The 24,699-nt window shown below is 42.2% G+C and overlaps 1 protein-coding gene across 2 annotated transcripts; it reads right to left on the bottom strand.

Moving 5' to 3' along the window:
• Nucleotides 1-311: 311 nt before the first annotated feature.
• On the bottom strand, nt 312-9,462 carry foxj1a (forkhead box J1a). 2 transcript variants are annotated; one of them, XM_057861318.1, is made up of 3 exons: nt 9,351-9,462; nt 6,843-7,479; nt 312-1,422 (listed from the first exon to the last, which is right to left on the bottom strand). In XM_057861318.1, the coding sequence occupies exons 2-3, from the start codon at nt 7,386-7,388 to the stop codon at nt 685-687; spliced, it is 1,284 nt and encodes a 427-aa protein (XP_057717301.1). In that variant the 5' UTR covers nt 7,389-7,479; nt 9,351-9,462; the 3' UTR covers nt 312-684. The 2 variants fall into 2 exon arrangements, with proteins under 2 accessions (XP_057717301.1, XP_057717300.1); XM_057861317.1 differs by lacking the exon at nt 9,351-9,462 and having other exon boundaries at nt 6,843-7,512.
• Between the last annotated feature and the right edge of the window lie 15,237 nt (nt 9,463-24,699).

Here is a 24,699-nt window from a genome sequence, read left to right as displayed (position 1 = left end):
TTGTGTGTGTATGTACAGTATGTATGTATGTACAATATGTATGTATGTATGTATATAGTGTTTAATAATTTAGCATTTTAGGATACAATTTATGTACAGTGTATGTCTGTGCATGCCTGTATATGTGTGTTTCTGTATGTGCTCGTGGCCAAGAAATGAAGCTGCAGTAAAAGTCATTTTTATTGCTTGAAAAAAATCATAAAAAAGAAAGGAAAGAGCCAATCATGAGGTGTGATGTGATCGTGACTTCACAAGAAAAAACACAAGGTCAAGTGACTTCATCTCGTCTTTGGAAAGTCCTCATGGTGGACAAATGCATCATTTGGCAAACGCTAACGAATGACAAAAGGAAGTAGAGCCTGAGGAGGCGGGGCCAAAGCAGGAAGTTGGTGTTTCTTGATGTTTTTAATTTGCCTTTACGCTCATCTTGGCGGCATGATGGCCAAAAAAATTTGGCGACTCATGAGCAAACGTCCGGTACGGTTGGTGAGTGTTTCACTCATTCACTGCCAATGACTGTAACAGATGTCCAAAAGGCAGCTAATGAGTTAATTGCGATCGATTCTGATGTGATGGATTTGCAGCTGCCGAGAAAATGTTGTTGAAATGTCATGTGGTCAGCTGTTACCATGTGATGTAAACAGGAAGTCATCAAAAATTTGGGCTACAGGACTGAGGGGGACCTCAGAGCAAGGGCTCCACGGGGGAGTCGGCCAGGTCAAAGAGTTGCTCCAAGTTGACGCCGGCGCCGCACAGGAAGTCACCACGCTCTTGCTCCCCGTCTTCCGGCCAAACGCTCTCCAGGAAGGCGCAACCCAAGAAGGACTTTTGCGACTCGGACAACGTGTCGGTGGTCCCCACGGGGGCAGCGCAGTGGCCGTTCTGCTCCTCGTCTTCGACCACCGTGCCCAGGGTGTCGCCGGCGTCCAGACTGAGCTCGCCGCTGAGCGCCGAGTCCAGCAGGGCGTCCCAGTCGAAGTCGCCCTTGAGGGGGCCGCTGTCCTTCTGCTCGTCTGCGGGGAGCGGGGGGGAGCCAGAGCGGCGTGGGGACTTGCCCCATCCGTTACCGCGGCTGGACTTCCTCTTGACGCCGCCGCGGGGCGCCGGCCAGGACCCCAGCATGGTGCCCTCGGCCAGGCGGACGTCCCAGCTCTGCTCCGTGGCCTCTTCGAACTCCTGCAGGAGCCGCTGGGACTGCGGGTCCACCCGCAGGGCGGGGGGCTGCGGGGCCAGCCCCAGCCGGCTCTGCAGCGCCGGGTTGATCCTGACGGGCGGCATGCGGCGCTTCTTATAGGCGCCGCTCAAGAGGCGCTCGGCGTACTGCGGGTCGATCTTCCAGAAGCCGCCCTTTCCTGGCTCGTCCTTCTGACGGGGAACTTTGATGAAGCACTTGTTGAGTGACAGGTTGTGGCGGATGGAGTTCTGCAATGACACGCCACGGACCCACAGTTAGTTCGGGATCCTGGCTCCAGACAAACCTAAGATACCGGCAAATGGTACAGAAGCCATAGTTTGTGCCTGAGGACCAAAGAATGGTTATGTTTCAGGCCCAAAAATTTCAAACTCTTTGGCTACCATTGAATGATTGCTACCAAGCACTAAAACATGTTCACTGTTGTGCCTTCCAGTTCAAATTAATTGGACGTCTATCGTTGCCAATGGCAGGCAAATGAATTGATATTATACAAATAATGATTGTTGACGTGTGAGATACAATAAACCAGGGGTGTCCAAACATTTTGCAAAGGGGGCCAGATTTGGTGTGGTAAAAATGTGGGGGGCCGACCTTGGCTGACGTCCTTTACGTAGAACAATATATTTAAGCAAATTTTAGCAAGCCATTATGTGTGTCACATTTGCTTTATTGTGTCGCATTTGCTTTTTTTTTTTTTTTTAATTAATAATTTCAACAATCTCGCAACTAGCCTTTGTGGCGTTGTTTTTCTCGGGCTCTTGCGAAATACTGCTGCTGTAAAATTAAACTAGCTTCAAGTTGCTTCAATTTCTCGCTACGTATCTTCCCTGTAAAGTTGTCGTACATGTCAGCGTGTCTTGTCTGGTAACATCACCTCACATTGAAGTTTTTAAAACCGGCAACTGTCTCTTTGCAAATGAGGCAGACACAGTTACATATTTTAGTGACGAAACAGTGAAATTTCCACCTATCCTTGAAGCGTCGGCGTCGCAGTCAACTTTATTTTTGTTGATTGCCGCCATTTTAGAAAATTGGGAGTAAAAGGTCACACGGGGTAATGTTGCTTAGAGTGCTGCTGCCTTTTAGTGGGTAAATGAGGAGCAGCATTTAGTGTGTAAACAACTTCATATGCTGGTTGCAGTACTGCTGACCAATTTATTAAGTCTGTGTGCGGGCCAGACGTTATTGATATTATGACAGTGGCTGGGGGCCGGATGAAATTTGACCACGGGCCGCATTTGGCCCCCGGGCCAGACTTTGGACACGTCTGCAATAAACCCTTCAACGACGCAAAGCAGAGCTCCACCTCCAAATTGCACGGATGACGACGTCAGTGAAAAATGGTACAAAATACACAATGGCAAACAACCAAGAAATTTTCGAGAATTTAATCAGGTATCATATAAAAGAGAATACTGTTTCCACCCCTATTTTGTTATTACAATATTTTAAAAAAGACAGATAAATTTAAGAGTAAATAAGAGAATATTTATTATCATGATGCTTCAAAAACAGAATTTGGACAATATTGAGACATCAATGACCCTCAATGATTAATCGACTACCCAAACAATTGTTGATTTTTGATCATCAATTCGCTGTTAAATAGATCATTCAATTGCTGCCAGCCCTTCCCAGGCAAAATGGTTCCTTTGAATATTGCCATCAATGCCAGTAAATTAATTAACATTCAGACACGCCAACACACTTGGGGACGAACAAGGATAAACACAGACCATAGACTTCATAATGGTATTGACGGGACACATTCCACAGACACTGCGCCACGCCTTCAAGTAGGGGGGCGTCCCACAGTCCGCCTCAGTTATTTGCAGTCCGGCGCAGTTATTCAACACATACACCGATCCAACACCGGATTTAGGTTGAAAAAGTACGAAAGCTGTACCGTATACAAACAGGAAGGATATTCTCAGGAGTGATTTGTTTGAGGATTCAAGGTAATTATTATATTTTTTGTACCATGCATGCATTTTGAAACGTGAAAAAAATTAATTGGAGAAATTAACCGCTATGGCATTGGCGCCATAATTCGCAGTATTTAAGTAAAATAAATGTTAACTGTCTGTTTTATTTGCTTTTAACCAAAAATCAACACTGTTTTGTGTTAATATCTATAAAGAATTCAGGGATTTAAGAATTTATTCAAAATAATTTTCTATGTAAAAAGCTCTTTGTGATGATAAGGTGGCGCTACAGTGGCTTAAAGACTAGCAGCACATTCGACATAACGTAAAATAAATGCTAACTGCCAGGTTATTTGCCCTTTTAACAAAGAATCGAGACTGTTTTACGTCCATATCTATGAAGAATTCTGGGATTTAAGCATGTATTCACAAGAATTTTCAACGTAAAAAGCTCCTTGTGTTTCCACTCGGTCAGCTTTGACAGAGATACAGTGGGGCAAATAGGTACTTAGTCAACCACTAATTGTGCAAGTTCTCCCACTTGAATATATTAGAGAGGCCAGTAATTGTCAACATGGGTATACCTCAACCATGAAAGACAGAATGTGAAAAAAAATACCCAGAAAATCACATTGTTTGATTTTTAAAGAATTTATTTGCAAATCATGGTGGAAAATAAGTATTTGGTCAATACCAATAGTTAATCTCAATACTTTGTTATGTACCCTTTGCTGGCAATAACGGAGGCCAAACGTTTTCTGTAACTCTTCACAAGCTTTTCACTCACTGTTATTGGTATTTTAGCCCATTCCTCCATGAAGACCTCCTCTAGACCAGTGATGTTTTGGGGTTGTCGTTGGGCAACACGGACTTTCAACTCCCTCCTCACCCTGTGGCGTCAAAATTATAACAAAACGGGGAGCAAAAATCCCAGAACCACCCGGGGGGACCTAGAGAATTACCTACAGAGAGCTGGGACCACAGTAACAATAGCTACTATCAGTAACACAATGCACCGCTAGGGACTCAAATCCTGCACTGCCAGACGTGTCCCCCTGCTGAAGAAAGTACACGTCCAGGTCCGTCTCCGGTTCGCTAGAGAGCATTTGGATGATCCAGAAGAGGACTGGGAGTATGTGTTATTGTCAGATGAAACCAAAATAGAACTTTTTGGTAGAAACACAGATTCTCGTGTTTGAAGGAAAAAGAATACTGAATTGCACCATACCAACAGTGAAGCATGGGGGTGGAAACATCATGCTTTGGAGCTGTTTTTCTGCAAAGGGACCAGGACAACTGATCTGTGTAAAGGAAAGAATGAATGGGCCACGTATCAAGAGATTTTGAGTGAAAATCTCCTTCCATCAGCAAGGGCATTGAAGATGAGAAAGGGCTGGGTCTTTCAGCATGACAACAATTCCAAACACACAGCCAGGGCAACAAAGGAGTGGCTTCGTAAGATGCATTTTAAGGTCCTGGAGTGGCCTAGCCAGTCTCCAGATCTCAACCCCATAGAAAATCTGTGGAGGGAGTTGAAAGTCCGTGCTGCCCAACGACAGCCCCAAAACATCACTGCTCTAGATGAGATCTGCATGGAGGAATGGGCCAAAATACCAAAAACTGTGTGTGAAAAGCTTGTGAAGAGTTACAGAAAACACTTGGTCTCCATTATTGCCAACAAAGGGTACCCATAACAAAGTATTGAGATGAACTTTTGGTATTGACCAAATACTTAGTTTTCTACCATGATTTGCAAATAAATTCTTTAAAGATCAAACAATGTGATTTTCTGGGGGGGTTTTCCACATTCTGTCTCTCATGGTTGAGGTTTACCCATGTTGACAATTCCAGGCATCTCTAATATTTTCAAGTGGGAGAATTTCCTCAATTAGTGGTTGACTAAATACTTAGTTGCCCCGCTGTTTGCCCCCTATTAATTTGCCCCACACCCTGTCAATATCATTATGAAGTCTATGCACACACTCTCAAATACATTAACATTGACAAATGGGAAGAAACAGACACACAGAAAAATCAATTGAGACACATTCAAACACACCAAAGTTATAATAGTTTAGGATTTTTCATTATAGCTTAATTTTACGTCATTTTTTTTCTTGACAAACAACGGTGCTAGAACTTAATTTCAGTATGTTTTAGTTTTGTAACCACACAGATGATATAGTACAGTGATCCCTCCTTTTTCGTGGCTAATTGGGACCAGAACCTGCTGCAATAAGTAAAAAAACGCCAAGTACTTCCCCCCCTTTTTTGTGTGTGCGTGTGTATGTATTCAGATTTAGCATTGGAAAGAGATACATATAAGACATTTCTTCACTTTTTTCCCCAAAGTATAATTATAGAAAAATATTTTATGTATATATTTTAATAAATGGTTTTGAAGCACTTCAAATGCATTAGTTATGATAAGTTTAAAACATGTTACTTTCCCACCGAATTATTTTCAAATAAGAATAAAGTAGAAAAATGCTTGTCTTTATTAAATGCATCATTGAATTAGTCCACTCAAATTCCCTCAAGCTGCTCACTTACACACAATGAGTTGCCACAGCAACTGTTTAACAAGGTAAACGATGATTGAGGCATGCAGCGCTTTGAAGTAATGGCTTCCAAGCGTCTCTGGCAAGATCAAATCGTAACGTCTGTCAATCATCGTTAACTTTAATAATCTACACCAGTGCACTGCCTTACCAAGAAAAGCGGCAGGAGCGAATGAGATTACGTGATAGGATCGGGACAGTTCTATGAAATACTGCATATATTTATATTTTTTTCAATTGAGAAAAATCCGCAATGGACTGAGGGCGTGAAGTTTGAAGTGTGAAATTAATGTAAACTCATCCCTGCCATTTACAGCGATAGTTGTCAGCCCCACCCAGTCAAAATGGATTGGACATCTATCACAGTCAATGGCAACCAATATCTTAATACATCAAATACCAAAAGGAGTCACATAAGCATGAATTGTGATGATGTTTCCTTAGTTTGAGTCTTATAAGTGTTAATTTGCTAAAGGTACAGTTTAGCGAATAAAAAAACAGTTCATTAATAACTCAATGGCTGCTATCAACAGTGATAGAACGTTCATTCGCTGCCAACACTCCCACTTCCAATGCACTAGATGTCCACTAGTGCTAAACTTTCAAATATTTTTATCTTCTTCTGCATGTAATCTCCTGCTTGAGTGAGCCCAAATGTTACTTTAGAGGGAGGGGGGCTGTCTTCGAGACAAACTTTCATTTGCTACATGAATGATTGATGGAGCCGTTGGCTTGTTTTGGTAGCGCCACCATGGGGCAAATAATATTTAACAAAGGTCAACAGCTCCATCCAGACGGGGGTGGGCTGAAAAGCAATTGGCTAAATGCTAATAACATGGGCTCCATACTTCCTGCTTAGCTGCGCTTGGCTACTCCAAGAAATGTGAAGGTTCATATATGGGTTCCGAAAATGTACGCTTTAAATAAGGAATGAGAAAACCTACTGACTACTGTCGTCAATGGGTGTTTTTAATCTAAATTTTGTTGTGCTAACTACCACAGCATATACTCTGTAAATACTGCAGATAATTATTGGATGGTAGTTAAAGAGTTAATTTATTGGCAACCATAGATGTGCAATCCAGTCGGCCCCTCCCAGTTGAAATGCTTTGGACGCCTATGCCCAAAGTCAATGGCTTCCAACGAGAAACGTGTATTTACCTGCCAGGTGGGCTCGGCGTGCCTGAAGTAGCAGAAGTTGTCGGTGATCCACTTATAGATGCCAGCCAGTGTCATCTTGCTGTGCTTGCTGTGTTTCATGGCCATGCAGATCAGATGCGCGTAGGAGTACGGCGGTTTGACGCCGGCGTCTGTCTTGTAGTCCACTTCATCCGGGCAATGCCCGCGCGCCACGATGGCGGGAAGTGGCCCCAGCCGGCAGTAGGCGGCCGCCGTGGGCTTGCCCGGCGTGAGCGGCGACCCCGCCGAGGCCAGGTCGGCCGCCAGCGGCGAGGTTGGTGCTTCCGAGCCCGGTGGACCGCCTCTGCCGCGGGGGGGCCTGCCTGCTGCCACGCCGCCCCCCAGGATTGAGAAGTCCTGCAGCCACTGCAGGCTGGTCAGGCTGTCGTCCAGAGCGGCGCCCATGCCGCCGTCGCCGCCCCAGGGCTCGCACTCCTCGGCTCGGGCCTCCGCCTGGGCCGCCGCCGCCACCAGAACCTCCTCCAGGACCTGGCAATCCTCGGGACCTCCCTGGTAGCGCGACTCCATGTTCAACAGCGCCTTGACGATCACCTCCTCCTCTTGGCCTTTCTCGCCGCTTCAGCCAGTACGACACACGAAACGGTCCGATGAGTGAGCCCTTGAACAAATGAGTCATCCACTGACTTTGAGTGACCACAGTTAAGTGAGTTTGGTAAGTGACAGAGTGCCGGAGTGAATTCTGTGAAGTGGAGTGAGTGAGTGAGTGAGTGAGTGAGTGAGTGAGTGAGTGAGTGAGTGAGTGAGTGAGTGAGTGAGTGAGTGAGTGAGTGAGTGAGTGAGTGAGTGAGTGAGTGAGTGCTTGACTGACTGAACTGAAGTGAGTGAGTCATGTAAATAATGTTAAGTAACTGACTGACTGAATGAATAAATGAACGACACAATAACGGTCATTTAAATATGTTATGTAGTAAATGTAAGTGCGTAAATGACCACAGTAAATTGGATTGAATTAAGCGGAGTGAGTGAGTGAGTGAGTGAGTGAGTGAGTGAGTGAGTGAGTGAGTGAGTGAGTGAGTGAGTGAGTGAGTGAGTGAGTGAGTGAGTGAGTGAGTGAGTGAGTGAGTTTGAGTGCTTGACTGACTGAAGTCAAGTGAGTGAGTCAAGTAAATAATGTAAAGTGACTGAATGAATGAATGACAGAATAACGGTCATAAATGATATGAAAGAATGAGTGAATGAACGATTGACAATACCGGTCATGTAAATAAGTTATGTTAAGTGAGTTAATGACCACAGCAAAGTGGATTTAATTAAGTATGGTGAGTGAGTGAGTGAGTGAGTGAGTGAGTGAGTGAGTGAGTGAGTGAGTGAGTGAGTGAGTGAGTGAGTGAGTGAGTGAGTGAGTGAGTGAGTGAGTGAGTGAGTGAGTGAGTTCAATGATGTAAAGTGCCTGACTGAATGGCATAATAACGGTCATGAAAATAAGTTATGTGAAGTTACGTGAGTTAATGACCACAGTAAAGTGGATTTAATTAAGCAGAGTGAGTGAGTGAGTGAGTGAGTGAGTGAGTGAGTGAGTGAGTGAGTGAGTGAGTGAGTGAGTGAGTGAGTGAGTGAGTGAGTGAGTGAGTGAGTGAGTGAGTGAGTGAGTGAGTGAGTGAGTGAGTGAGTGAGTGAGTGAGTGAGATGTGACTGAGTCAAGTAAATGATGTAAAGGAACTGTCTGACTGAATGAATGGCTCAATAACGGTCATGAAAATAAGTTATGTAAAGTAAGTTAATGACCAAAGTAAAGTGGATTTAATTAACATGAGTGAGTGAGTGAATGTAACAGTCAAGTAAATGACTTATGTGAAATGAGCTAGTGACCACAACAAAATGGACTGAATTAAGTGGAGTGAGAGAGTGAGCGAGCGAACGATCAAAGTGAATTCTGAAAATGACTCATTTGAAGTGAGTGAACTCTATGAATCAACTGACCGACTGACTGAGAAAGTAAACACATGTAAAGTGAGTGAGGTTGTTTTTTTTTTTTTACAGTAAGTAAAGTGAATGAGTGAATTTTGTGGACAGAGTGACCAAAGTCAAGTGGAGTGAGCGAAAGAGTAAAAAAAAAAAAAGTGAACAGTCATGTCAAGACAGGTAAGAAAGACAATGAGGGATTCAATGAGTGAAAACACTGTAGTGTGAAAATTGGAGCACGCATGCAATCATTTGAGCACTTTGAATTGAGAGCGTGAGGAAGTGAGAACATGAGCGTGTGAACGTAGCCAAGTGAGAGAATGAGTGAATGAGGAGTCATTTGAACACAGTCAGTTTCTCTTCACACCTGCGCGCTTACGAGCATTCACTCATCTTCTCAATTCAACTATTGGAACCTTTCAAAATGTGAATGTTCTATTCTCAAAACAGTTACATGAAACATGACAGACTAGAGTTTTTCACGTCGAGTCACCACCATGAAACAGCACAAATAATGGAAATAATAATGCAGATAAAATTAAAATAAACCTGAAAACGGCATCTTACCTGGAGTGTAGCGTCTCTCCACAGTGTGAAATAAGTGCGCACCCGCCTGAGCGTACGTGCGTGAACGTGGGAATACGTGCGTGTGCGCTAGGGCGACCAAAGAGCCACGAAAGTCAACGAAGACGACGCGCAACCCGCAGCGACGCTTTAATACCTGAACACGTATCCCTAGTAACTGCGGCCACGCCTCCTTGTAAACAACTTGCCGCACCACCATTGGCCCGCCCGTTGCCACGGAGACCACTTCAACGCACATACCAAGCTGCACAAAATTCTCCATCTTTCTATTGTTAATAGCTCGCTGCCAGCCCTTCCCTGTTCAAATGGATCAGAATTCTATCGTCGTCAGTGGCGACCAGTGAGATATAGTTTGTCGACTTATCTATTCATAAAAGTATTGTTTTGAAATGTGCATTGTCTATGTTGCAATGAAGTCAGATAGCTTTGACGAGAGTTGAAAAAGATGACGGATTTGACATCACTATCGTTTCTGTGCTTTTGCGTAATGGATCGTAAAAATGGAAGAAAAATTGGAAGGCGACCTAGCTGTGATTATCGTTAGTGGACAAAAGAGGGCGACAAATCACCATTTTTGTCCGACGAAAACAAATTCCAGCACTTCTTTTGCAGACATCATTAGTTGCTGTTAAAGGTTATAGAGAGAATGACGAAAGCCAACGTTACCGTTCGCAGGGCCGTGCAGGGACCAGAGGAGGGGCAGGTGCTCATAGATCAAAATGGGCACATGAACAAGCATTTAATACACCTGACAACAACCAGTGGCGGACTTGGCAATTTTGGGGCCTAAGGCAAACATATCCAGGGGCCCTCTTCATAGGTCAGGGGTTAAAAAGGTGAGAAGGGTGTGGAGGAAATATGTTCCGGTACACTAGGGCTGTCCTAAACGACAAATTTTCTCCTGATTAGTTAGCCGACTAGTTTTACGATTAGTCGGCTAATCTAATAATTTCCTTTTTTTTTTTTTGACTAATTTAGCAATGAAATTTTTGTTGACGCTTATTAATTCATAAAACCATTTTGGAACACTTAAATTCTTTATTTAAGTACAAATGATCATGTAAATAACAATTATTAATCACAAGTAAACAATGAGGTTAAATGCTGATAGCATTTACTAGTGCAAAAGAATGGAAAGTAAACAGATTCAGAACACTGACTGCCTTTCCAACATTATTCAAAACAATTCTTTAAAAAAAAACTAGCATTATTATCATAGTTTACTACTATACAGTATATAATAGTAGTATAATAATTATAATAATTATTCATTGCCAATCATTTGTCATAAAGAGTGTCATTTGAAAGCTATTCTTAGTGTAGAATCTGTATTCTGTAGTATTTACTCAACATATTATAATATTAATTCTGAAATATGTGGGATTAACTCCAGAAATCGTTATTTATGTGACAAACATGGCGTGCTTTTATTTTGAAATGTTCACCGGAGGTACGTGCGCTAAACCGCTAACCGAAGGCTTTACACTCCGTAAAAACACATTCTTCGTCATTGCATGTGGTGTCACTAATAGAGTTATGTATTTTTTTGTTACCAAATGCTGTTAACCAGCTGTTTAGTTATTGTATGACTGATAGGAACTGTACTGCATTGTTTCACCACAGGGTGTGCTGTCGTTTATTTTATGTTCGGTGAGAAGAAGAAGAAGGTCAAAAGAGGCATTAGCGGCCTGTTCTCAACTTCTCCCTCACTGCACTTTGGCTTTCATGGAGAGCACGTTCGCTCATGTGTTCGATATAAACGATAGCCGACGTGCAAAGTAGCAAGTGAGCTGTAAAAATAGCGAGTTTAATGGCGTGAAAAACGCGGGAGAGCTAAGTGAAGCTAACGAATAGCTAAGAGGAGCTAATCGATGCTAAAAGGAGCTAAGCGGAGCTACGCCAGCGCCAAATGAAACTACGCGACTGATACTCAGTCTTTAGTCGTGGAACAGTCCATTGTAGTGCATGTGTGTGGGGGACAGATAATATAAATGCAGCATTCAAATGGCTCTCTTTTTTGTTTTGTTATGCTGACATAATTATACATGACGAATAGTTGGGGGTGCTGCTGGCTCCGGTGGCCCAAGCCTTTGCTCGTTGGGGCAAGGGCAGCTGGTTGGGGGGCCCCCTACTGGTTAGGGGCCTAAGGCGATCGCCTGAATAGTAGATCCGCCTATGACAACAACATAACTTACAGTTTAACCATGCAGCTTTACAGTATAATTGGCCGTGACTCAGTGGCGCCTCCAGAAATTTTTCATAGGGGTGGCCAGATGGGGCCACCTAAAGTGCATGTGACATGAAAAAGCATGTTTATTTCATAATACACGCAGTATTTTATGCCCCTGAATGATATGGACCGCTTGGATGTGTGTGGAAGCGATCGCTATAGTTTTTTTAATCCCGCGCCATGAAAATGAGTGACTTCCGGCAACAGTCTCAAGTTGAGAAAGAGGGCGCTGTGACGTGTACGGTAGTAGGAGTCGTCTCCACTTTACAGCCGTACTGTTGTATGAGAAGAACTAAGGATTCAGCTGATTTTGCGGATTAATACGTTTATTTTTCGCATCATACCAGCCAAACGGCTGCAGAAAAATCTTGCTGTATGAGGGAGGGTCGTGTGCGCCTTTTTGGAGTTTCAAAAGGTTCCCATTCACCGTGGATATTCGCCAAAACAAGCCCTACTACTGTGGGACCGTGGGACTTGAGTGAAGTGAAGTGAGTAAACATCTTGTTTTGTATCATGTCAAATACTGGGATCATTTTAACATTGAGGTGGCTTGCATTTTGTGGCTGACATGCTCCTTGTTGAACATCTCCCCGCCGGGCGAGACTATACTCGGCTTTTGCACTCTTGGTGTGCCCGATGTTCTGTCAAATTTTCCACCCGATCAGAAATTGTAACTTTGTGTTAAAATTAGCCACGAATACAGCGATTACAAATTAAACACTACAAACTTTCTTTAAAAAAAGGACTACTTACGTTTGATCATTGATAGGTATGTAAAAAGCTCTCCTCATGCACATTAGCTGCACGTTAGCTGCACAACAACTGCAGCCGCCCGCCTCCGGGGAACGAGCTGTAAATTGCTCTCCGCCGGGCGGTTTGCCGATCAGCGAAGACAATCGACAACCCAGTCGTCATGTCAACTGATCTGGGAGAGTTATGTGTGATTTTCCGCTTCGAAGACTTTGAAACATCACACGGTTCGGGTTAGCATGTCGGCTAGTTGTCACGCCTCTTGGTTTGTTTACATTCTCCGAAGCCGGGGAAGGGAAATGACATAAGCCCGATACACAGTAGGTGGCATACAATATTGTTCGGGACCATTATGGAGTAATTTTGCCATGTCGTCCTGAATAAATGAATTTTTATTATTTCATATTCCATTTAGCACAAGACTGTTATTTATCATGACCATGCCATTTATTTATCTATTGGGGAAAAATACTTGGATAAAAAGAATATCCTGTAAAAATATTGGAGTAGAGAGACAGAAACAATGACATTTTGCAGCTCTCTTCGTCACGTTTTCCTCATTGTGAATAATTCCCCCTCGACGGGCTGACTGGTCCTTCTCAAGCCATTTATTTAGCTATTGGGGAAGATACCTGGATAACAAGAATATCCTGTAAAAATATTGGAGTAGAGAGACTGAAACAATGACATTTTGCGGCTCTCATCGTCGCGTTTTGCTCGTTGAGAATAATTCCTCCTCAATGGGCTGCATACTAAATCAGATGAAATCGTGACTCCGCTGACGACATCCACCTGTTGGGGACGCTAGAGCCCTATAATGGTAGGCGTGGTTAACCGGCAGATTAAAAGACTAATTTCTTGACATCTGCGCTTTGCTAAATTGTTGTATATAGTCCAATCGTCTCAAAATATGATTCTAATTCACATAATAATGCTATTTAAGACTTTTTCTGCTGTCGTATGCTCTTTAAAATCTTGGGGTGGCACACCAAAACTAAAAGCCATAATTTCATGTTTTCATTATATTTTTGCAGTAAAAAGGTCAGGGGAAAACTATCAGAAAGACTAGAAGTGTATTACAACACCAGTGGAAATGCTAATATTCCATCATTTATCCATAAACGCATGCCTTTTGGATTCATATCATGCCACTTCGTGTAATTACACACATCCCAACACAAAGAAAATGATAGAAATTTGGATTGATTGCCAAGCTAAAACCACCAGCGCCCGAGATCTCGGAAATCTAGCATTTTGTGTGCGTAACGTCACAACCAGGAAACACTTGACTCAGTGCTTAGTACTGAATGGCGCCGATGATGACGGACAATTTTGTTTCTGGTTGCAGCGACGAATCCGACGTAATGAATGTTCTTCTAATGGTGACGAGGAGAGTCATGAACGTTTCTTTGGTGTTTTGGGTTATCATTTTGAGCCCAAACGAAAGCCAATGCAGCCTAATGAAAGGATCATTGAGGGGAGCAATCACACTGATGAAACACCGGCAACAGATCATTTGGGGAAACACCGAATGGTTTGTTTTGCATTTCTTTTTGTGAAGCTGATACACCTTGCTACAGTGCTGAACAGAAACCTAGGATTATTCTTGTTTTCATCTATTAGGGATGAGTAATATCCTGTTTTAGTCGTACGCAAGGCCTGTTTATAGGTCACTGAACTGTTTTACCAAGCAGAGAGCGTGTACTCTGTGTTGGAACGGCGCCAAAGTCTTTTTTATTTACGTGCCGATTGTTTAAGAGAATGTGTTTCAGCATTATACCAAGGAGAAGCTCGTCTCGGCTTGACAAACTTTAATTTGGGGAGAGCGACTACATCGACAATACATACAATACGTATATTTATTGTATTATTATTCAGATGTTTGGGATGTCACAAAAGCAAAAAATAGCTGTGTTAAAGTCAAAGTTATGTTTGAAATGTATGCTTTTACAAAAAGCTCAATTTCTGTTTTTTCACCAGAAATTGGAAAATTGCTCAAACTAAGCTATTTTCTAATGCTGATTTCTAAAGAATGGAAAAAGATATGGACTTTTTTTTCCCGCGGAAAAAAGAGAGTCTAGTCTTTCTTTTGGTGTTTTCCATGTTTATATAGCAATAGAAAAGAATTTTCTGTGGGCCTTGCAAAATCAGTCAAAAACCAGTAAAACGACCGGGAGCGAAGGGGGTTGCTCCGGTGAAAATGGCTGGGAGTGAATGAGTTAAAGGTTTTATATTAAGTTAGAGTTGCTAACATGCTTTTTTCCTAATATCATTTTAGTCGGGGTTCCCTTCAACTGTCCCAAAAAAATCTGAAATGACCAAAAACAGCTACTTACCCTATAAAAGATTAAAGGTCTTAAGTGTCAACTTTTGAACAGCTGTCTACTGTAGTGACCTCTGTCCCTTAAAGGGTTGTTATGGCCTTCATTCGAATTCATTTTGACTCATTTTAACCACAAAAAAATGAATATTTTCTTGTTCTAGAGCAGGGGTCCCCAACCTTTTTTGCACCACGGACCGGTGTTATTTGGGTCTTTTTTTTCACGGACCGGTGTTCTGACAAATTTTGTAACCAATCAAAAAATGCAACGATGCAGTTCTGCGCATGCGCGTAACGTTAAACATAGCCGCAAAATGCGCAAATGCAGCGATTCCAAAGTAAACACTACAAACTTTCTTGAAAGAAAGGAATATTAACTTACGTTTGATCATGGAAGGACTTGTAGAAAATTTCTCCTTAGATTCATCCTGCCATGTAAGCTGCACTCAACAACTGCACACCGTGCTCACCATTAACGACTTTGCCTTGTCGTTAAACATTAATTAAGAAGCCCGCTTCATAAAGATACGATGTTGGAAATTGTAGCAAGGTTTTAAATGCTCTTGTCGCGATGTCAGGATATTCCAGAATGACTTTAATCCAGAACCTCGGTAGAGTTGTTGTCTCAAATGTACGTTTAATAAGGTCGCCGTCATTTGCGATCTGTTTATTCACAAACGGGTCACGAATCCACTCCTTCGCAGTTCGTGGGTCTTCGAGGTTGTAGGCTCGTCAGGTCCCCTTTTCGCCGTAAAAATATCCTTTTCGCCGTAAAAATATCTCCAAAGACTTCTGTTTTCCAGTTATCTTCGCTCGTGTGGGGGCTAATTATTTCCGGGAACAAATGTGCTGCGCCCGCGGCCTAGTAATACGTTATTATCGAGGACAAACGCACATAGATATATTATATACACAAACAAGATGTACTGCTAGCAGTCCAATCAATGGACTTCTATTACAACATTGTAATCTATCCCGTAGTATTATATCTAGAGTAGACAGAGATATTGGTGTGTTTAGCAGGGGCACAGGGTTAATTCGGCCAGAATGCGGTCGTTATTAAATTATTATTTCTGTGCGGCCCGGTAGCAAATGCGCCACGGACTGGTACCGGTCCGCGGCCCGGCAGATGGGGACCCCTGTTCTAGAGTGACGTTCGCGTCACAAGGCTGCCAAACAGCCAATCAGCTCCCTGTGGTGTTTTACAACAAATCAAAGGCGTTGAATTACTTCCGGGCTGTGGAAGTAGCCAATCAACACCGGCGTATTATAGCGCCCCAAAATGCGGATCCTGCCATCAGTGGCGGTTTTATAGGTTTGGGACCACAGGGGCACTGGCCCCACCTCTAATTTGAATGCCCCCTGAATTGCCCCGTTCCCATTTTAGCACAAAGCATGGGAATCGTTGAATCTTTCTTTTCTTAGCCTACATTTCGTACCTTAACACTGGAAGTCCCTGTTTTTTTTTTTGCTATATAGAAATACCAGAAAGGCATCAAATGACACCAATACCAAACTGACTATTCGGCTTTGTCAAACAATAGACCATTCAAACAAGCAATCAAGCAGCCTAGGTGTGAAGGGGGGGGGGTTCATTCTGGATAGCTGCAATTAGCATCTTGAATATTTGCAAATCCAGTCTTGTTAACTCCTGGACTAGTGTAAAAATGATGAGAGGGCCATGTGGCATGAAACGACGACTAGCATCCAGAACTGTAGCTGAACCAGACTGTCTATTTTAGAAAATTGAACATCTGGGACAAATCCCATCAAGCACATTTACTGTGTCTTGACAAGTCCAACATTCAGTTGTCAAGGTTCACAGTTTATTATGTTGAAGCACACAATGACCAAAGCACTTTCCACAGCAGCTCAAACAGCTACTTGGTCATAGCAAACACAAGCTTCAGTGCACAGTACATACAGTAGGCTAACTGCAGCTTTTGGAATTTGTAAAAAGATTGTCCGCCCGTCTGCCTGCCTGAGCGGTCCACTGTCCAACATAGCCAAGGCAGCCCTGCCCTGCAAACGCTCAAGATGGTAATTGGAGCAATCCAACCCTGTGGTTCTGCGAGTGTGAATGGGAATGACTGACGAGGACCTCAGTGCTCACCAAAGATATGCTGATTAGGGTCAGATGACCCTTCCCTAGTTACAAAAGTGATTTGTATCAACTAATCCACCCTTGCTCGTTCTAGTGTTAAAGGGAACCTCGGATTTAAAGAGTTGTAGGCTATAATAAGCCACAATTGTTCTCTTATACTAAAAAATTTTATTAGAAACACATAATATATTGCAATTGATTTAAAAATCTATAATATTTAGTACATGATTTGACCTACGGAGGGCGCCATGTTTTATATGCGCAATGGATGCTCGGGGTGATGACGTAGTTTGTCACTGTCACTAGACGAACAGTACCGGTGTTCTGCAATTCTTTGCAATTTGGCAACGGTCCAATACATGCGCTCATCGGTTAAAAGCGGCGAGTACTTAGTATTTGTGTTTTTATTGAGTCTTTTATTATCTTTTCATTACCTCAAAATACTTTTTGCATGTGTTTCCCTCTCATACTTTTAAGCATTGTGTTTTCTTGTGGTAGCTTTAAAGCAGATTGTTGATATGTTGACCACATTAGTCACGTAGCGTATTTAAACCACCCTTATTTGATGTTACTACGTTTAAGTATTTTCTTAAGGCATCTTTAGTATTTTCTGTCTGTGTGCATCTAAACAAAACAAACTGTAAGCGCACGGTAGTACTTTGGGTGTCAATTTGGTCTCGTGTGGGATTTTTCGCAGTTTTTGGCAGTACACGGGTTTTGTCATACTCTTGTCTCATCCCGTCTCTCCTGTTCATTTTGCGTTTGCTGCTCGTTTTGTGAAATATCGATAGTGCTGTCATGCATATTAATGTTCCTCTCTGGCTCAAATTGAAAGGGCTGAACAGATGACATGTTTATTTTGCTGGAGTCATACTCTTGAAGCCCGGCAGCGTAACCCAGTCACGTCATCATCCTGCGACATCAACAACAACGGCAACCTACTAGTTAAACTAATTTTATGAATTGTATAAAAACGAAAACATCAAGAAGGGGGTTTAATATCAAATTATTTTAACTCATAATTACGATTATCTTTTAAGAACAAGTCTTTCTATCCGTGGATCCATTTAACACCTTTGACCCTTTATAGAGCAAGTCACTATTTTGGTAATTAAAAAAAATAAAATAAAATGTAAATATGAAAAATTATTCTAAAAGTATTTTTTCATTAATAGTTATTATTGAATTTTATAGATATATTTATAAAAATTAATGCAATGTTAATTTAAAAAAAATAATTAATGAAATTAAAATGAATAAAAACAGTAATGCAAACTGGTTACAGCCCCAAATAAGACTATTGATTCTTTCCCCTAGTATTTAACTCATTGCTGTCACAGGCCAGGGGACAAATAGACCCAAAAATGCAGACTCCGGGACAGAAGCACAGTTCACGATTTTATTGGCAAGAATAAGGGAACAGCAATTATAGATTCTTGCTAAGGAGCCACAGGAGGTGTTACAAGCTGGGGGTTCGAAGTGGCAGAGGTACAGGCGCGGAAAAGCTGGGTCGAGGTCCAGGGGAGGCTGAGGGTCGAAACACAAATATGACAGAGGACAGGCAGAAACACAGGCGGTACAGGCTGGGGCAAAAATCCGCTAGGTCAAAAAGGGTGTCAGGAGTCCGGTTAATCAAAGTTGGAAAACCACTCAATGCTGCTGAAGGCTAACAAACTTGCAGTGATCTGAAGACAGAGAGGGTTTAAGTAGGGGAGAGATGATGAGGATCAGGTGTGCTGGACGAGTTGTGCAGGTGGGTGAGATCAGAGTGAATGATAGGCCGGAACTAATGCAGGGGAAGTGAACACAAACCAAAATCAACAAAATAAAACCCCGTAAATACCAACTATAACTGGAAGACAGACAAAAATAGACAAAACTAGGCCATGTAAACACGTAGCAGGGTATTTAGCAAAAAGAAAAACTTTTTCTACAGTTTGGCCTATCATCCACACCAAGCCCGTCAACGAGGGGTGGGGGGGACACCAAGCCCGTCAACGTGGGGGCAACCGAGTATGTTGTCCCGGGCTTCAGGATCGTAGGGGCCCCTGAATGATCTTTAATTTATTTTACTTTACATTCACATATTTCTTTTTTATTTAAATCATTGTCTGATTAAATATTATGTTCTACTGTGTATATACTTAAAAACATTAACATATTAAATATTTCAATGATATATTTTTTCCTTTTTTTGCACACTGGCCACCCCAACCCCACCCCACCCCCTCTGTCTTAGCAGAGAATGGTTTGACTCCGCTCTGGCGCGCTCAAGGCTACAGTCTAGGGGTGCATCGGTTCAGTTAGCCCACGGTTCGGTTTGAACCTCGGTTTTGGGATCACGGTTTCGGTTCGGTTTCGGTTGCGTTATGCTTTTTTTTTTTTTTTTAAACTGCCTTTATTTTGCTTTTAAAAAAATGAAATAAACACTTCAAATGTAAACATTTTCGACTGTTAAAATGCCTCTTAGCTCTTTGGCTAGTGTAGTGACTGACTACTGAAATACACACACAGTAGTAAAAAAGTTACTTGGCAAAGTAACTGGTGATACCTTTCATGCTTTTTTTTTCATTAAAAACAAAAACAAACAAACAAACAAACCAACCCAAAAACATAGTAACCTTTGCTATGCTTGGAGGTCATTTAATGTTGTGAATCAACCGTTAAAGTTGATAAAATTGCTCCCGTTTTTTGCATTAGTTCCCTTCTGTCTACTTTCGACATGTGAAAATTTTAAAACTGTTTCATCCTTTAAAGATAGACTCAAGTCAAGATTTTGCCGATTTAGGAGTATTTTAGATAAAAAGTTGCTCAGGTTCGCTCGTAAGGTTTACGACAGCAGAGCCTTTCTGAGAAGTTTACTGCTCTAAAATGGCGGCTGTTTACTAACGCTACCGAGTCTGTCATTTCGCATGTATTTGCATTTGTATTTGTATTTGTATGTATTTGCATGTATTTCTTATGCATGAGATAACTAGGCGTAGATTGTATGCTGTCGGCTAAGTCAGGAAATATTGGAGCCACATAGCCTAGCATCGCGTTTGCTAAAGCGTCTCAACAAACACTCTTCCCTCTCCGTGTCTCTGACTTTTCTCGCGTCATTCAACCAACGTATTAACGAACATTGTCTCGTTGCAGAAACGGTGACCAAATCCGAACGGATGAAAAAAAAAAAAAGTAATGCATGACAAACGTGCAGATTTTGAACATAACGTACGGCGTTCACATTTAAAAATGAGCGCTCACTTGTACAAATTACAACGAGACCGTACAACTTGACAGGTATGAATTATAGTGGACCGTTACAGTTAGGTTGTAGCACTCTGTAGCACAGGACGTCCAACTTCCAACTATCAGTGGTCAGGGCGAAACTGTGTGCTTTAGCGAAATCATCTTCGATGGCTTTGCGTGCCATTTCATAAATGTCGGGGATTACGTTGTTGGAGAAATATGTCTGCGAGGGAACAATGTAACGCAGGTCAAGCGTTGCAAATAAATTAACGAAGCCCGCCGTGTGTTTTCACTGGTGTCATCTTCGGGGTTGTCCTAACCTGAGAAAGTGATATATGTGGGTGATGCCATTAGCATGGAGAACAAGCGCTGAGCAATGCTTGCAATTTTTTTTTTTTCAATATTTTCTCTCCCTCCGCATTGTAGTCCACGGGGAAACCAAAATGTTGCCACACCGCAGATTTGAAAGAAGTCGGTGCTTCCTCAAAATTTGGTCTCTCCACTCCTCCGCTCGCCATAGCTATTTGTTTTTTTTCTTGTTTCACTTTCACTTCGCTCGTAAGCGAGAGAGGGCGTTACTCGGCTTCTATTACACAGGTGCATTACAGCGATCCGACATTTACTTGCGGGGCGGGAATTTCTCCACAGCGGTGCTTCACGTCACACACAGGCACATAGAGCTCGATCAATTCATTCCACAAGCGTACGGAATACATTAATTGCAAAACCGAAAAGGCGCGGTTTATAAAGGTGTATTGAACCGTACAGGGCGAACCGTACGGTTCGGCTTTGAACCGCAAACCGTTGCACCGCTAGGCTACACTACGTACGTGCACTGAAGCGGGAAATTGAAATCTGTCATTCTTATAAACTCTATAAACATAGCGAGTTGTCATAAATTGGGTGCGCAGAAAAGAAAAGGAAAAAAGAGAGATGAAGATTATAGAGGCAGGGGTGAAAGTGGGCCACAATGAGCCGGAACAGAGTTCCGCCATGAGTTTTTCAGGCGGAACTTCCCGGAACACTGCTTTGATCCCGCAAATATGACGACAACTGTTCAAACACCATGTTAAAAAAATCTGCTAGTTGCCACACATGCATCTCCAAGAAAAAAAATACACCCTTGTTAACAAAAAGCCTAATAAAGTGCTTGTGTAACGTAATCCATTTCCACCGTTGTTTACTATGTAGTTGTTCACGTAGCTCCCCCCAGCGGCTCCATCCCTCTCAGTGCATCTTACGAGTCGCGTCGATTTCCATATGCGTGCAGCCAGAGCTCTGCGTGCAGCAAAGCACCATGGACTCCCTTCAGTTCGCTGATGGACTGACACATGATCAGCATGGATAGGTAGCTCTGATTGGTTGTAATTCGCATGTCTGCAAAAATATATGTTAGTCTGTGGGGAGCAGGTGCGTGAGGTTGAACAGACTCAGGTCAGGCGGCTGGATTTATCTTGGGTTAACAACCTAGCCATGCTCTCCATTGAGCGTGAGCTTGCTTAAAAAATTGGATTTCACTGATGTTATAAATGATTTTGCTGTCAAAAAATCTAGGCGTAACACTGTTTGCCTGCCCCCTCCCAGAGATGTGGAGGGGGCAGGCACAGGATGTTTAGTTATACTGTTTTGTTGCGTAGCAGGCAGGCATAGCACTCTCAGTTGTATTGTATTGTAGCCTACATGGGACAATAGATGGAAATTGTTTGTTTATATTGTGTCACATCACATTATGGTCTGTTAAATTTAACTGCCCATCTCAAATTAAATAATTTGAAAATTTACACCGTCATTGCTTGCAAAGCGTTAATTGTACTGCATATGTACCGTAATTTCCCGAATATAACGCACACTTTTTTCCCCAAAATCAATTTGTAAAATCATGGTGCGCATTATAAACGGGTACATGGATGGAGACAGAAATATATGTATATTACATATATATATAAAATCCGATTTTTTTGGGGGGGGACACGGCCACGTTGTGTTGTATGCGGCGACCCGTTGCCGACCATTACGGTACGTGACGTCACCATTTTGTTTCGGTAATACTTCACTCTAATCGGCAGAATTATTTCGTCTGTGTTAAATTCTGCTTTTTTCACTCTTCATAAAGCACAGAATTTAGTTTCTTGAACTTATTTGAATCGACGTTTATTGCAGCTCCGCGACTCGGACCATAACAAACGTAAGCACACACACTTCCTGTGTCCGTCAACTATATTGGTCCCTTGGGAAACGCAAACCCAAATAACAATAGTTCCTATTGTTACTGTCGTGTTGACAGCGATGAGCTCTCACGGATTTGCGACTTACATTCTCACTTTCATTTTACCGTATCAATCCATGGAAGAAACATTTATTCATCATGATGAAACGAGCAAGTTATACAGCAGTCTTTAAAAGAAAAGGCACATCTGTTTTGTTTTCTCCTAGATTCTGGTAAGTTGGCGAAGTTGTCAAATCATATTATTACCGTAAATATTGTCAGTTTATGGTAATGTTTTGAACTACCAATGTGCTATGCTTGTGCTGTGTTTCACCAGTCAGTAAAATGACATTTGTGTATCGTACACGAGCGCTGTTTTCTTGTATTCTTCTATTTATTGGTGCTAAAATTAGGGTGCGCGTTATAAACGGATACAATAATTTTCCCTAAATTTTACAAGTAAATTTGGGGTGCGCATTACACACGGGTGCGCCTTATATTCGGGAAATTACGGTAGTCGTGACAAGCTGGTGGCAGGGGTGGGGTGGTGGCTATAATGGTCTATTGTCTCCGGGCCCCTGGAAGTCTGTTGACAGCCCTGATCCACACGCACACGCACATTTAAACGAGGGTTCTTAAGAATGCTGGACAAAGTGAAATGTGCGCATTTGTGGGGCCATCATGTAGACACTGATAGCCAAAGATTTAACTGTGGAAAAGTCACCGGCTGCGACAAACTTTGTCCCTACGTCACACATGGGACCAATGTATACATTTGGAGTAAATTAGACAGGTGCTTTTTTGCTTCCATTTTTTTACAAACTCTTGCTGTGCATCATATTGAAGAATCTATGCAAAGGATGGACAATTATTTTTCGCACATTGTTATAAATGTACTTAAAAAGGAATGCATGCGGACGTAATCATTATTTCCCAACGTATTAGGGCAGGATCCTTGGTTTTAAAAAACCCTGCTTGGTGTTGACATGGCTCTAGACAGGTATTAGCTAGAACCCGAACAATTGCATGCCAGTCATGGTGATAGACATGCAATTCATTGAAACCGGAAAGACTGGCTGTGAGTGCTCATGTTTCAGTGGCATTGATGGCGCGAGATGTCCGATCTATCTTGACTGGAACGGGCAAATTCGTTCATTCACCCCTGCCAGTCAAAATGGAATTGGACGTCTTGCGCTGTCAATGGAACCCCAGTGAATTAAAAAAAGAAATAAAAATCATAATTTGTGCATGAAAGGGTTAATCGTTCAGACAATGTTTAACTTGGAACTGTACTAATGTTCAGGATTTCAGTCTCTCAACGGTAAATATTTACAGATTTCTTTGACCTTGAAAGCAGACTGAATATCTTTGAGGTGAATGAGAAGCAAATCATTACTTAAAAAGAAGCGCGGGAAAAACAATTTTCTGATGGGGACCAAGTCAGCAACAGTATTTTTAAAAAATCAACAGTTTGTCACTTTCAGTCAAACGTAACTGGACTTCCTGAACTTCCTTCCTAACTATCCTGTGTTCTAATAGCAGTTCAATTGTTTTAAGTTTAGGTTGTCGCATATTTTAATTGGTTTAACATATTATTCTCTATTTGGACGAGATGAAATCATGCTTGTTTTCTTTGTGTGTGCAGAATATTGTAGTCATGCACAAAGAGCATTTTGAATAGAAAATGTTAAAAAGGTTCCCGTGACGTGTTTTTTTCCATGTTAACCCCTCATAGTTACTTGCTGTTTTGGTCCCGAGTCAAACGCGCTAAGTGTTTTGGGACTGAGAAAGGCGTGTGCCAGCGCGGGTGCAAATTTGAACCAAGAGCAGCCACCTGTTGAGATGTGCAAGGGAATGTTGATCTGTGCGCGTCCATGAATGAAAAATTTTCCTTCATTCTGGAGGGTTGCAGCGATAGGTTGGAACCGCTACATGCGCGGCCGTTTCGTAGCTTTGCTGTTGCAACGGCGGGTAGTCATCGCCCCCGCTCGTCCTCGTGAAGTCGCCGACCATTGTTTACGTCATATTCATGTTGTACAATACTGTAATGCCGTGAGGTGACAAGTTAGTTTAGCATCTTTGGGGTGTGTTGTAGGGCTGCAGCTATTGATTATTTTAGTAGTCGATTAATCGATGAACTAGGTAGTTCGAATAATCAAGTAATCGGATAAGGAACATAAAAAATTAAAATACCTGTGCTGAGCCCCGGTATTAAACAAAAAAAATAAATTAATAAGGATCTAAGTACAACAAAAGAACAGTTGGCTGACTTACATAGCAAAAGTCCGCTAGCTTAAATGCTATAAAATGCTAAGGTTTTTTTTTTTTTTTTTTTTTTTTACAATGCTCTTAACAAAACTAAATTACGAATGCATTAAAAAAAACATTAGCTCAAACAAAAACTTAGCTTACGTTGGTTTTAACAGGGAGCAGCTGGATTCAGCCATGTGAAATGAGGCAGACCAGAGGGCACTGTATCCACCCTAATCA

This window comes from Corythoichthys intestinalis, chromosome 16 (assembly GCF_030265065.1).
Source record: "Corythoichthys intestinalis isolate RoL2023-P3 chromosome 16, ASM3026506v1, whole genome shotgun sequence".
NCBI classification, from domain to species: domain Eukaryota; kingdom Metazoa; phylum Chordata; class Actinopteri; order Syngnathiformes; family Syngnathidae; genus Corythoichthys; species Corythoichthys intestinalis.
Note: the sequence above shows the minus strand (reverse complement) of the source record. Positions and strands in the feature narration are given on the sequence as shown.